Source organism: Mastigoproctus giganteus, chromosome 10 (genome assembly GCF_048544385.1).
Source record: "Mastigoproctus giganteus isolate SK-2022 chromosome 10, ASM4854438v1, whole genome shotgun sequence".
In the NCBI taxonomy this organism is placed as follows: Eukaryota; Metazoa; Arthropoda; class Arachnida; order Uropygi; family Thelyphonidae; genus Mastigoproctus; species Mastigoproctus giganteus.
Window position 1 is genome coordinate 150528941 of NC_143584.1, and position 13820 is coordinate 150542760.

The 13820-nt window shown below is 33.9% G+C and overlaps 1 protein-coding gene across 2 annotated transcripts in view; it reads left to right on the forward strand.

Annotated features, from left to right (window-relative positions):
* Positions 1–13820, forward strand: part of LOC150079373 (26S proteasome non-ATPase regulatory subunit 11-like) — a 187376-nt gene that overhangs the window by 144296 nt on the left and 29260 nt on the right. The window contains exons 7-9 of one of the 2 annotated variants that reach the window (XM_090383642.1): positions 3949–4176; positions 8751–8874; positions 11011–11136. In XM_090383642.1, coding sequence (XP_090239768.1) covers positions 3949–4176; positions 8751–8874; positions 11011–11136 — 478 coding nt within the window. The remainder of the gene's footprint in view (positions 1–3948; positions 4177–8750; positions 8875–11010; positions 11137–13820) is intronic. The other variant, XM_090383643.1, reaches the window with a different exon arrangement.

Genomic DNA, 13820 nt, shown 5'->3' on the forward strand with positions numbered 1-13820 from the left:
GACAGGCTGCTAGGGCGGGTAATGGGGTTTTGTCAATGATATATAGGAATTTTGCTAGCAGGGAAAAGGAGGTGATTGTCCCTCTGTATAAGGCAATGGTCAGGCCACGCCTTGAGTACTGCGTACAGGTCTGGAGGCCTCATTTTAGGAAGGATGTAGATTTGCTTGAGCGTGTACAGAGAAGAGCAACACGATTGGTGAGGGGAATGAAGGGATTCTCTTACCAAGAGAGGCTTAAGTTCTGCAAATTGCAGTGGCTGGAGACTAGGCACCTGCGCGGTGATCTGATTGAGGTCTATAAGGCCTTGAATGGGTTGAGCACGCTGAATTCTGATGGGATCCTTCCACTTGTTCAGATTACCAACCTACGGGGACATAAGTTCAAATTAAGAAAGGACAGATGTAGAATAGATGTGCGGAAATTTGCCTTTAGCCAGCGGGTGGTTAATTGCTGGAACAAACTTCCATCTGTCGTTGTAGAAGTTGATAGGTTAAATAAATTTAAGGAGGAACTGGACAGGCATTTGGAGGGAATGGTGTGATTTTTTTTTTTTTTTTTTTGGCTGATGCTGCATAAGCTCCTACACTTGCTTTCTTGCATCATGTGCCACTACTACTACTACTACTACTACTTATAATACAGTACTTTTATCAGCTGATATTTTTGCATTAGCTTCTGATGTTATTATCCAAGTACCGCTTACTCCACTGTCTTCCTCTGGAGCCTGTCTCCAACTTTTCGAACTGATCCTTCTGTATAAGACCTGAACATGAGTGACTTTTATTCTGTGTTACACTCTATGCATTTCTACTTGTTATCTTCATCCAGCTATGGAGGTGGACCTGTTTAGCTTTTGGCTTTTTGCATCCAGTAGTTGGGGTAGTTTTTGGGAGATATACCAATACCAGATGGTGCCACTCTCTGCTTCAGCCATCACTTTGATCTTGGAAGTCTGAAGAAGTGATTTTTCCCTTTTATTTATTATTATTATTATTTTTTTTTATTCAAACTAGTCCATCATTGGTGTTTCTGCATTGTAACCACTTGGCTAATTGTGCCATCTTTTTATTATTATTGTTACTAAAATTTAATTTAGATTTAGATTTAATTTAATTTGATTTAGATTTAGATTTAATTTTGCTTTAATTTTGATTAGATTATATTAAAGGTTAAAAAGTGAAATTAAGATTAAAAATTGGATAATTGAAAACCAAAAATTAAAAATTTATATAGGCAAGCTAACTTATTTTTAATTTTTGCAGAGGAGAAAACATCTGTGAAACATATGATTGTTAGACTCTTTTAGTAATAAATAGATTCTAAAACCTAATTGAATGAATTTGACATTTTCACAGGTGAAGTTCTTTCAGTTTCAAGTAATTTCATCAAGCTAACCTGTGTAAAATGCCATTTAAACATTATATAAAAAAATTATATTAGTATGAGGTGTAACAATATAGTTCCCCGACTAGTGCTGATGCAGTCATGTTCAATGAGTTTGAAAAGAACTTGCAACCTGACAGGTTGAAAGTTACAAGTAACAACTATTTCTGTTAGTAATGTTAATGTTCCATATCACAATTATGCAGTGAATGAATATCAGATTTTGCTTAAAACTGAAAATCTGCAACAGAAATGTATGAAATGTTAAAAACTGTTTATGATGATTAAATGTTAAGTCATACCAGTATGTTCGAATGGTATAAGTGGTTCAAAGATGGATGTGAGGATGTTCCCAATGATCCAAGAAGTGAGCATCCATCAACCTCCCAAAGTGAGCACAAAAGTTTGGAAATTTTTGTACTGAAAGATCATCGTTTGAGCCTCAGAATGATGGCTGATAAATTGAATGTGAATACGGAGACAATCCATCAAATTCTGCATGAAGATTTAGGGAAAAGGAAGGTCTATGCAAAATTCATACTGTACAGCTTCACAGATAAGCAGAAGCAATGAAGAGTGCCATCATGCAAAGGCTTCATCCAGACTTATCAAGAAAATGCTAATTTCCTCCACTGCATTGTCACTGTTGAGGAAATTACAGTGACAATACATACTGAAACACTCAACTGGAAATGAGTTTGGTGTTTCAGTATGACCAAGAGATGAAGCATCAGATTATGCAGTAGTCTTCAAAATCATCAAGGCCCAAAAAGTTTTGTTTAGAAGTACAGGATCAAGACGATGCTGAACATATTTTTCAACAAACAGGATGTGATTCACAAGGAATTTGTAACTGAAGGGGAGAGAATCAACTCTGTGGTCTATGTACAGATACTTCAGACTATTGAAGTGCATTTCCCAGTGCGGCTGCAATTTCAGGAGAAAGGCCACTGGTTCTTGTTGCGCAACCGTGCCCCTGCCCATTCTGCACCTGTTTTGAAGGCATTTCTGATGAAATATGTCATTGTACAAATCAGCCATCCACCCTACTCTCCTAATCTGGTACCAGTGGTTTTCCTAAGTTGAAAACTGTCCTCAAAGGACAGTTTTCACCTTAGAAAAGAGGAAGAAAACCTTAAATCTTTGAGAAAAGAAATTTCAGGATATTGAGGACATAAAAATGTAACTGCTGAATCGCACTTTTGTGTCCATTAATAGGTGTAACTTCCTTATCAAACTCAATCCAGTATAGTTGACTGTATATATATCCAGTTTGTGACATCACAAACTGAATAATGTGTCAATCAACATAATGTAATGTTCGTTCAAGTTATCCTAAAGTTAGCTTTTAGCTGTTTTAAGTCAGTCTGTTTTGTTTTTTTACCACTGAAGACGGAAGTTTTAACTGGACCCAGAATGCATATTCTGGGTCCAGTAAAAAACCAGAATGCAGAGCCGGCCCCAAAATTTGCAGGTCCCTGTTCAAGAATTGCTTGCGGGGCCCTGTGAAGAAATTACTTGCGGGTCTTGTTTATTATTTCCTTACCTCCAGAAGTTTTCAAGTCAACTCTTGTGAGTGCTCTTGGGGTGATGATAATGTGGGTAACTAGACATTAAGACTGTAGTAGGCTCACTGAAAGAAATTTTAAAAAGAAAAGATGCAAATTATATTATTTAGAGCAGTGCTTCAAACTGTCTGTGGTGTGAAGGACCAGTTTCTTTTATTTCCAATCTGTCATGGACCAATAATTTTGTAAAATACAATAAAAATGAATTATTAGAAAAATGAAAAACTATTCATTGCAGACTGGTAACGAGCAGTTCATGGAACAGCACTAGTTCGCGGGGCCCTGTTCAACAGAACTGGTTGCACTTGCTCGTGGCCGGCCCTGTGCATATGGCATATATGTTCATTTTCTTTTTAAGTGATCAAGTATTATTCTTGACAATAACTTAGAAATGTGTATTAACCAGTAAAGGCATTTAGTTAATGCAATACATCTTACAAAGAAGATAACGTGCATACCTTATCTTCTTTTGAAAGCATTATACTTTCTTTAACCTATGGTTTATCCATTTCTTGATTATTTAATTTTCTGTAAACATACATGCATTATTAAAAAATGTATAAAATTTTATAAAAATTAAATTCACAACATATCTACTTGATTCAACACTTGACTTCAGTCTGTCCTGATGAAACAGAATATACAGTGTATGTTCAGACTGATACCTGTTAGTAATATAAAATGCAAGATGGCTAATTATAATTTAAAGTAGAAATTACTTTATTTTTGTCCAACACTGGTCCTAAACATCAACCTTCATCAGTCAAAGGAAATTTCAGTTTGGATTGACTTTCAAAGGAAAGTCAACTCAAATTGAAACAGGTAACACTTTTTCATGTTTTTTTTTTTTTTTTTTTTGCAGGGTTTAGAACCAGAATGATAGAAATTTAAAATAATGTAAATTTGGTATTGTAAATCTGAACAAATTCATTCAAATAAATGTATATTAAATCTTTAAATTTACTGAAGTTACTTTTTCTTTTTACCAAATTGTAGGGCAGCTCTGACATCAGCTAGGACAACTGCAAATGCAATTTATTGTCCTCCAAAACTTCAAGCTGCATTAGATTTGCAGTCAGGAATTTTGCATGCTGCCGATGAGAGAGATTTTAAAACTGCCTTTTCATATTTTTACGAAGCATTTGAAGGTTACGATTGCATAGATAGTCCTAAAGCTATGATTGCTTTAAAGTATATGTTGCTTTCCAAGATTATGCTAAATATGTAAGAAAAAGTTTATTTTAACATTATTGATTCCTTTTTTATTTAAGTTCAGAATTTAATATATATATATATCTTAAAATTAGTTATTCTATATTGAAACTAAAACGCTATGTAAATATAATGTATTAGATTATCCTATGAGCTGTCCAGCTGATTGATTACCTTATCAATGATAAAGTAATCACCTGGAAAGCTCATAGGATTTTGATTTGATTTGATTGTTCTTGTGTGATTGTTCTTACACAAGAACAAGTTTGATTGATTGTTCTTACTTAATTAAAAATGAATAGCATTTAATACTGAATTCTGTGAGAATTGTCAGTTTTCATTGAGAATATTTGAAAAACTTAAAATAATTTATGCAAATATTCTTTAATGAAACCAATAATTTTCACAGAATTAAATATAAATATCAAAATTCATTCCACAATTTAATTAAATATATTAATTGTTATATTAAATTATTTTGTAACACACAGCTCTCCATTCTAAAGATTTGTTAGTTTGCTGCTGGTGGAAATGTTAATATTTACTGCACAAGACAAGACAAGGAAAATATGTCCACTTGTGATGGAATCCATGTTGGCATCACAAAAAATCATGTTATTAAGGAGTTTTCTCAAATTATTAAAATTAGCCTTGTGCGTTTTTTGTTTGGAGGCTCCCAAAGCATAAATTGACTTTACTTTCATGCTGATAAGTGCCTTGGGTTCTTTCATATAATAAAGGTATTAATAAAGGTAATTATTACAGTAGTTTAGAGCTGGAATTTTTATTTCAATAATTTTTTATGATTATTGAAATAAAATGATGAGTTTAACCTTGAAATAAATCTTGATTCCTCCTTGAAATGAATAATTTCACTATAATTATTCATCTCAAGAGTTAGGACTACAGTCTAAATATAAACAAAAAAAAGTTGGTTTGTATTTGGCTCATTCTTGTGTATTTTGTATGTTGAACCCACTGATGTCATAGGTTTTTCTCTAGTATCAGTATTTTGGTGACAGTTGAAGATTTTATTTTTTGCAAGTTTTTTATGTATTACATAGTGATGGCACTTTAGAGAGGGAGGGAGGGAGGGATTGGCCAAGTGGCATAAGACATTTCAGGACTTCAGCTTTAGTTTTGATAACATCGGTTGGAATCCCTTCACTGTTTTTTTTTTTTTTTTTTTTTTTTCCCCAGTTACGCAATTGACTGATTTGCATAATTGATTATATAGATTATTGAAATAATCAATTATTATTCACTCAATTATGTCCCCCCCCCAGAAGTCATACAGAATGTCTTAAATATGAATGAAATACTTTTTTATTGGAGGGAAGCCATTTATTTTCCAGTTATACATGTCTCTTGATTAGTTCCATTTGTTCCCTCCTTTGTGCTGAAAGTACTGCATGCAGTAAAATTGGACTTTTTTTTAAAGAATTTCTTCCAACATAATATTTGTATCATTAATTGTGATATCATTTATTTACTGATTGTAAATGTTCTGTTTTTCTCATTCTTCTTACTCTCTCCTTATAAAGATTGTTCCCCCACTCCATTTTGTGACAGATGTTGAAATTGCTTTTGTGCTATTTGATCTCCTTCCACTAAGTGCATAGATTTCATTGGTTGTCTCTGGTTTACTGATTTGCCAATATTGATCAGTGTATTTTGATATCATATAATTTATCTTCAGTAGCGAATCACTGTTTTGAGAAAATTGATTTAAAGTAATAATCAATCAGTTATAGTCTCAAGCAAATTTATGATGAATGGCTTGTGCTGTGAGGGCTATAAAGCATTTATAAAAATAGAGCATTGTCTCATTTCATTGAGACGAGCAAACTAGATCTGCTAATTAGTGCATCGGTTTAATATTGTTTAGGCACTTCAGGAGTTGTCTCAGCAATTCACTACTCTAAATATCAAGCACTGCTCCAGTTGAGGGGTTGCTGTTGCTATTTATTTAAACTGCATATCATTACTCATACTACACTGTTTTAATCATCTTTGGGTCACATTTTAGTGCAATGAAGATACTAACAACTCACTGATGAGATACATGTCACTGGTTATTTGGTCTCAGGCAAGGGTTGCATGGTTCTCCTGGAAACTCAGATTTTTCATCTGGCAAATAGGCATGTCGACCACAGAATACATGCAATTTACAGACACTAATTGCAATATACAGGGAAGAAAATTTCCACTGTTGAATGATGCTAAGGTTAAGGAAGGAATCTTTCTTGGTCCGCAAATTCGTGAACTTTTAAAGGATGAAAACTTTGAGCGAGTCCTCCAGGGTAATGAGAACGCAGCTTGGGAAGCCTTTAAAAGTGTTGTGCATAACTTCCTGGGAAACCGAAGAGAGCTGGAAACTATGTTGAGACTGTGAACAAACAACCTTCTAGAAAAGTATCATCAATTAGGCTGCAACATTTCACTGAAAATCCACTTTCTTGACTCTCATCTGGACTTCTTCCCTGAAAACTGTGGTGCAGTGAGTGACGAGCATGGTGAGCGATTCCACCAAGACATTTCGGCAATGAAAAGAAGATATCAGGGTAGTTGGAATGCTTCTATGCTTGCTGACAGTAACAACTTGTTGAACAGTAACAAGAGATGCCCCGGAAGTGGAATACAAGCGACAAGTGGAAAGAAGGCACTGTCACGAATAGGCCACATTTTGAGAAAGTACTTTCAGTTCCTGTGTAATTTTCTTGTTATTGTTTTTTTTACGTTTTAATTAAAAACAACTGTGATTTATGTTGTATCAAGAAAATGTAAATATGAGATTGTTTTAATATTACTTTTCACTCAGACTATTACTGAAATTACTATATTCTTAGACAATAATGAAAGTACTCTATCTCAAAAACTAGAGCTAATAAAAAATTTCTGAAGTCATATTCATTTTTCTTGACCCAAAATTAGTAAAGGTTGCCTATTTTAAGAAAGGAAACAAATTCAAGAATTTTTTTTTTTTTTTTTTTTTTTTTGTTGAACAGTGATATTAGTTTTACTCCTTTTTTCATACATTTATAACCGACAGTAAGTTTTTAATGTTTTGGCAAAAATTTTTAAAGGTCACAGAACAATCATAATTTTTTCCATTGATTATAAAGATTGCTTTGCACGGTCATTTTTACTGTCCCACACTACTGTGCAAAGCGAGGACTGCCTGTATGTTAATTTAATGATTTTACTCATACAGTTTCTCCTCACTATGAAGGGCCTTTTTTCTACATTCTTGATTGGGTTGAGAACCAGTGTATGGTGCTTTCCGTAGTATACGTTAAGTCCCCTGACACTGGTGGGTTGATTCTGAATATCACAGCCTAACTGAATGTTGTTGCTGAATAGATGCATCCTCAGGCTAATGAAATATGCTAATGTCACCTTGCTCTTGTTTGTTTGTTTGTTTGTTATTTGGGTTTTAGGAGCATTAGCAACCAAGGCCATATTGCCCCATGGATATGTGGTGGTCATTCCCTGACCTTTCCGCATCGTCTGTATTTGGTGGTTACAAGCTCGAACCCCGGTCTAATCAAGAAGCGTGTGCTACGCACTGCTCCTGCCCACCTGGCTACGGAGGCGCCGCCCTTGCTCTTGGAGCTACTACTTGACAATATGTGCCTTATAGTGTGACTTGTCATTAATCTGCTGGCAGTAACCATTACCAGCTGGATAAAGTATGAGCATGAAGGATGCATCTATTCAGCAACAACATTCAGTTAGGCTGTGGTATTCAGAATCAACCCACCAGTGTCAGGGGACTTAACGTATACTACAAAAAGCACCATCCACCACCAGCCTGTGGTGTATACCTGTCACAGTGTGTTCATCAATTCATTCTACTGTTACTGTCCCTTGCTCTATCCTGCTGCCAGCATAGAACAGTTGAAACCAGGATTCATTGGAGTAGACAGCCTTTATCCACTCCTCAGATGTCTAGTGTTACTATTCCTGTGCCCACTGTACCCATAAGTCTTGTTTTTAGGTGACATGGGTGGGACCCAGTTAGGTAATTTGCAGCAGAAAATTGCCTAACTGTTAGGTTGCATGATTTTTTTCAATCTCCGTCAGCCTCTCCTATCAAAGTTGTCTCCAATCACGGGACTATCATTAAGTGGATGTTTATTGATTGTTGGACCATTTGCAAACATACTGTAAACACTTTTGCATGAACACCCCAACAAGATGGCACTGTCCTTGATACTTTCATTTACGTGTCTGGCACTATCATACTGTACTCAGTAACTTGAGTTCTGCTTGTTGACCCAATTTCTTGTTGAATTGCACACGCACACTACCTCTCAATATCCAACTTCCTACTTTATATAACTGTACTGGCGTGTTGATACTCTTGATTCTTTGGATGGAATGTACCCTATAAGCTGGTCACTTAGTAAATTTGCTCAAAATTTTATTCTTTTACAATTACACCTACTTGTTGACTTGCTTTTACAATAGTATTTAGTTGTCATAAATGGAATATCAACGAAATAAATTTCTGTTTGGCTAATTATAATATTTTAAATTTTTAATAGAACATTATGTTAAATAAATGTTTTCTTTTCTCCCAGGCCTGATGATGTACAGTCTATTGTTATGGGTAAATTAGCTTTAAAATATGCGGGACGTGAAGTGGATGCTATGAAAGCCATTGCTCAAGCCAGTCAGAAGAGATCGGTGGCAGAATTTCAAGTGGTATTTATCTTGTTATTTTATTTGAGCCTTAACAGTAACATTTGAAAATAACAACTTTGCACATCATTTCCTCCATATGACAGTTAACTCTTTTACTGTAATATAAAACCAGCTTATAACATGGAATATGATTGATCGTGATCAGCCAGTCATTAAAATAATTGTCAAGCATAAACAGAGAATTTTTTTTAGTAAAAACGGCCTCCGTAGCCGAGTGGTCAGGAGCGGGAGTGCAGTAGCACACGCTCTTTGAGTAGACCGGGGTTCAAGCCCCTGACTGCTGAATACGGTCGATCTGCCAATCTGCACTGGACCAGCGTGGCAGATTATGGTCCATTTCCCTCAGCATGAATTGTTGAGGAGGCTTCCATACTGCAGTGGGTTGATAATGGTTGCACTTTACCTTTTTTTTTTTCATTATATGAAAAGGTCTACATATTTTTAGAATTTTCCCTTTGAGCTTGAAGATAATAGCAATTTGGATAAGGGTTATCTTAACATCAAACATTGTAGAGATTGTAGCATTACTGCATAAAGAGAAAGTACAAACAAGAGACTATTGCATTGCTACATTCATTTTTAACCAATAATAAATTGATAACTTATTGTGTATTGATGTGTATTCATTGAGTATTCATTTTTAACCAATAATAAATTGATAACTTATTGAGTATTGATGTGTTATTGGGAATATTTATAGTTAGTCTTTAACCTCTTATTAAAGCTGGGACTTGTGAGTTAGCTGAAACGGAAAACAATTATTATGGTGTTTCAAAGTTAAAATATAGCTAATGGTATATGGTCTCACAAATTATAAGACGTTTGCATGACTATCCTGCTCTCCCATATGTTTTTGCAGCCAGCAGGATTTATACTGCTTAGAGTGCAATTGTCTTAATTCTTCAGCAGTGCAATGAGTTTCCCTGTATTGCACCACTTTCAAACAGATGGCCTCACCAAAAACTTAATTGACCATTTGTTTAAAAGATGAAATGACTATTGGGCTAACTAGCCTCTCATGAGATAGAAGGTGCTTTATAGTGACAGTACTCTAACCAACAGTTGTTTTGTCACAGCTCACATAAAATGTGGATATCAGAAATATGGTACCACGCTGATATAGAAGATGCAAAATTTGAATAATGAGTACAACATATGCAGAAGAAAGGACAGAGTGGACATTTTGAAAACTTTGTTTTAGGAAGGATGTAGAAGACCATATAGATCTGTTGTAATGGGTGCAGAGAAAAATGTCTTTCAAGAACTCATATCTCTCTCTCTCTCTCTCTCTCTCTCTCTCCCTCCCCCCCCCCACCACAAGAGACTAGTTCTGTATATTGCAGTATAGGAAATTAAGCACCTTCAATGAGACCTGATTGAAGCATTTAAGGCATATGTATTTTTTTATTTCTACTGTTTTTGTTTCCACGTATCATTTAAAATGTCTTAATGTGCTTTCAATACATTTTTATTTATTTTTTATCTACTTTGGTTTGACACCAATTTAGTTTCACTTTTCTGTACATTTAGTGATAGTGGAACTACCAGGAAGCAAGTTACTCTTTAATACATTTAGCAAAAATAAGCTTCTTGATACTAAAATATTTAAGCAACTATATACGTTAAACTATAAATCTTTTCAGTAATGCAACATGTATGCCATTTGCTTTTTCACATAAGAATTATTTCACTTCAGTTTGGCTTAAGCTGCCAATGCACCATAAAAAATTAAACCAATCACTTAAATTTATAACTATAAATTGCTCTTACAAAAGAATTAAATTTTTGAATTTTAAATTTAGGTTTTATTACTGCAAATTGGATGTATCAGTAACATAAAAAAAAAAGTAAAAGGCCGCCTCACTTAAAATTGAAGAGTGTGCATATCTGTAAATACATGCTTTATGGGAGGTGATCTTTTCTTTGGGAAGAGGGTGGGGACACTTCCCTGACTTGTGCAGATGCACAAGCAGCAGTATTGGGTTTTTGTTTTTCTCACTTTCCACAAATTAACATTATCTGTACCCAAAGCAATGGCCTGTAAAAAATTGAGTTACTCATGTGCGAGCAAATGTACATTTATATTCTTCAGATATTATAACAAAAAAACTCATGAATGTGTACTGTTAATCCTAGGCTCTTGAAAAATATAGAAATGAATTGGTTGGAGACCCTATTATACAAGCTCATTTAGATACTTTATATGACAACATGCTGGAGCAGAATTTGTGTCGAATTATAGAACCTTATTCTCGAGTACAGGTAAGTCAAACAGCAAAGTAAGTCAGATTATACAGCATAATAATAATTGATAAATTGTGAAAAACTTGTTAAAAAATTGTAGATAGAAGGATTTATAAAACAGTATAAAACTGGCTGTTTTATAAATCATTCTATCTACAAGTTTTTTTTTTTTTTTAGCCATTTGATTAATTTATGAAAAGTGCCTCAACCACAACATTCCATATTCTATTTTGCTTGTATTGTGGATTTAACAGGCTTGTACGCAGACATATTTGCTTCTTACCTTATCTCTCAATAAATGGTGATAATGGCTGTCTTGTATGTGATAAAATGCATAAACAATTTTGATTTCTGCTTGGTTTACCTTTATCATGTCAAATCAAATTCAAATCCATTGAGTTAGAATGTTGACAACTTCATTCGTGTATTTTTAAGAATTGTGTGTGTTTGAATGCCCGAGTAAATGTAATTATGTGGAAATTTTGAAGAAACTGACAATTTTAAATTCTATTCAAAGATACTCTGGCCATGTGAACAGCTGTAAATAGGCAAAATTTCTCTCATCTTTGGAGGTTTTTTCATAAAAATATTAGTAATGAATTTTTTTTTTTAATACAATCACACAAAAACAAATTAATCAATAATAGGTCTATAGTTACATTGTCAAAATTATACATAAAGAAAGCTGGCAAGATTTTGTATGATAGCAGAATCTTGCCAGGTGCAGCCTTAGAATTTTGCTTTTTCTGTTTGAAATGGTTGCAATAAACTACAGAAATATATCTGTTATTTTAGCTGTTCACTTGTCCATTCAAATAAAACAATGCCTGATCCAAAAAAAAAAAAAAAAAGAATAAAAAAGTAAATTCTTGTTAATTTATCTGCTGTGAACTTGCTGAAGGAACCACTTGTAAAAATTGACCCTGTACATAATCTTTATGGCTGCAAAGACCACACTGTTTTGCAGGGCTGCAGTTTTTGCTGACTAGTGGTACACACTTTGATGCTTCTGTTTCTTGTGATAGTCGCCTCTTAAAAGATTTAAGAGGTAAATGTTCCAGATGAGCATCAGTTTCATTTAGTTTCATGTTTGTTGATACTTGCCCATCTCGCATCAATTTACTGTCTAATAATTAAGCCTTTGGTACTTAGTTATTAATTTTTATACTTCTTAACAGAATTATGTTGCACATAAACACAATATATGAACATTTCATTCTCTAGCACAGTGGTTCTCAAAACTTTTTTGGTTTGCGGCACACTGTAAAACATAAAATTTTCTGTACAAAATTAAAAATATATTAATATAATTTAAACTATGAATAAAAATATATTAATATATTTTAAACTATGAATAAAAATAACTTAAACTATAGAAAACTATTACTATAGAAAATTAAACATGGTCATATGAGACATGAGCTTGATGTTTTTTTGGCGATCTTTCCAATGTCAGGACATATATGAGATAAACATACCCTTGTTTCACCTTCAATGCATTGGAGGCTTTCTCTTTTTTGCTTTTAATGTTAGTTAGTGAAGAAAATCCTAATTCACACAGTTTTGATGTAGAAAACTGCATCAAAATGGACAGAGCTTTTTTAGCTACTGAAGGATATTCTTCTCTAATTGAAATCCAAAATTTTTCGATAGACAACTCCATGTTTGATATTTAGTCTGCGATCACCGGATATAGAATCCAGTTCTTCAGATAATTTCAAACCAACATCCGATGGTGTTGGTTTGAAATTATCGAATCCAATCAGTCTTCTACATTTAATGATGGAAAATAAAAGTTTAATTTTTCTTCCATAGTTGTCAAATGCTCAACCACGATAGGAATCATTTCTTTTATATGGGTTTTTCGTAGCAAAGAAAACATTTCAAAATTACTATTGCTAGCTCTATTTTTCCAGATTGCTATTCTTTTCCGAAATGCAATTAGCATATCTGTTGAAGTTAGAATATTTTCATTTTTACCTTGCATACTTGTATTGAGGTTATTAAGGTGCATAATTATCTCTGTTAAATATTACAGCTTGGAAATCCAAAATTCACAACAAAGATATTCAAAGCATTCATGTTTTTCTTCCTCAAAAATTGCAAGCATCTCTTTTCGGAGTTCATGTACGCAACATAGCACTTGCCCTCTTAACACCGTCTCACTTCTGTGTGTAAAATTAATCGTCTGTACTGTGAATCCATATCAATACAAATTTGCTTAAATAAATTAGTCTTTAATAGTCTGCTTTTAATGAAATTAACCATTTCGACAACTTGGTTTAAAACATTTTGTAATTCAATTCCTAATGTTTTTGAATTGAGGACCTCCCTATGTAGAAAGCAATGAGTTGTAATAACATTGGGATTTTGAAAGGGTTTACAAGCATTGTAAACCCTTTCGTATAGCCTACAGTAGATGGAGCTCCATCCACACAAATGCCAACACGTGACTTCCATGAACATTTCCATTTTTCAAGGTAGGCAGTTAAAGTATTATAGATGTCTTGACCTCTTGTAGTACCTGGCATTTCTTTTCAACAAAAAAATTGATTTACTATTTGGTCTCCATCGATAAAATGAATAAATGCAAGTAGCTATGCTTTGTTACTGATGTCAGTAGATTCGTCAATTTGCAATGCAAAATCTGAATTCTGAAGTTTATTCCATACAATTTCTGCTGTCAGCTGACAGTTCTGTAA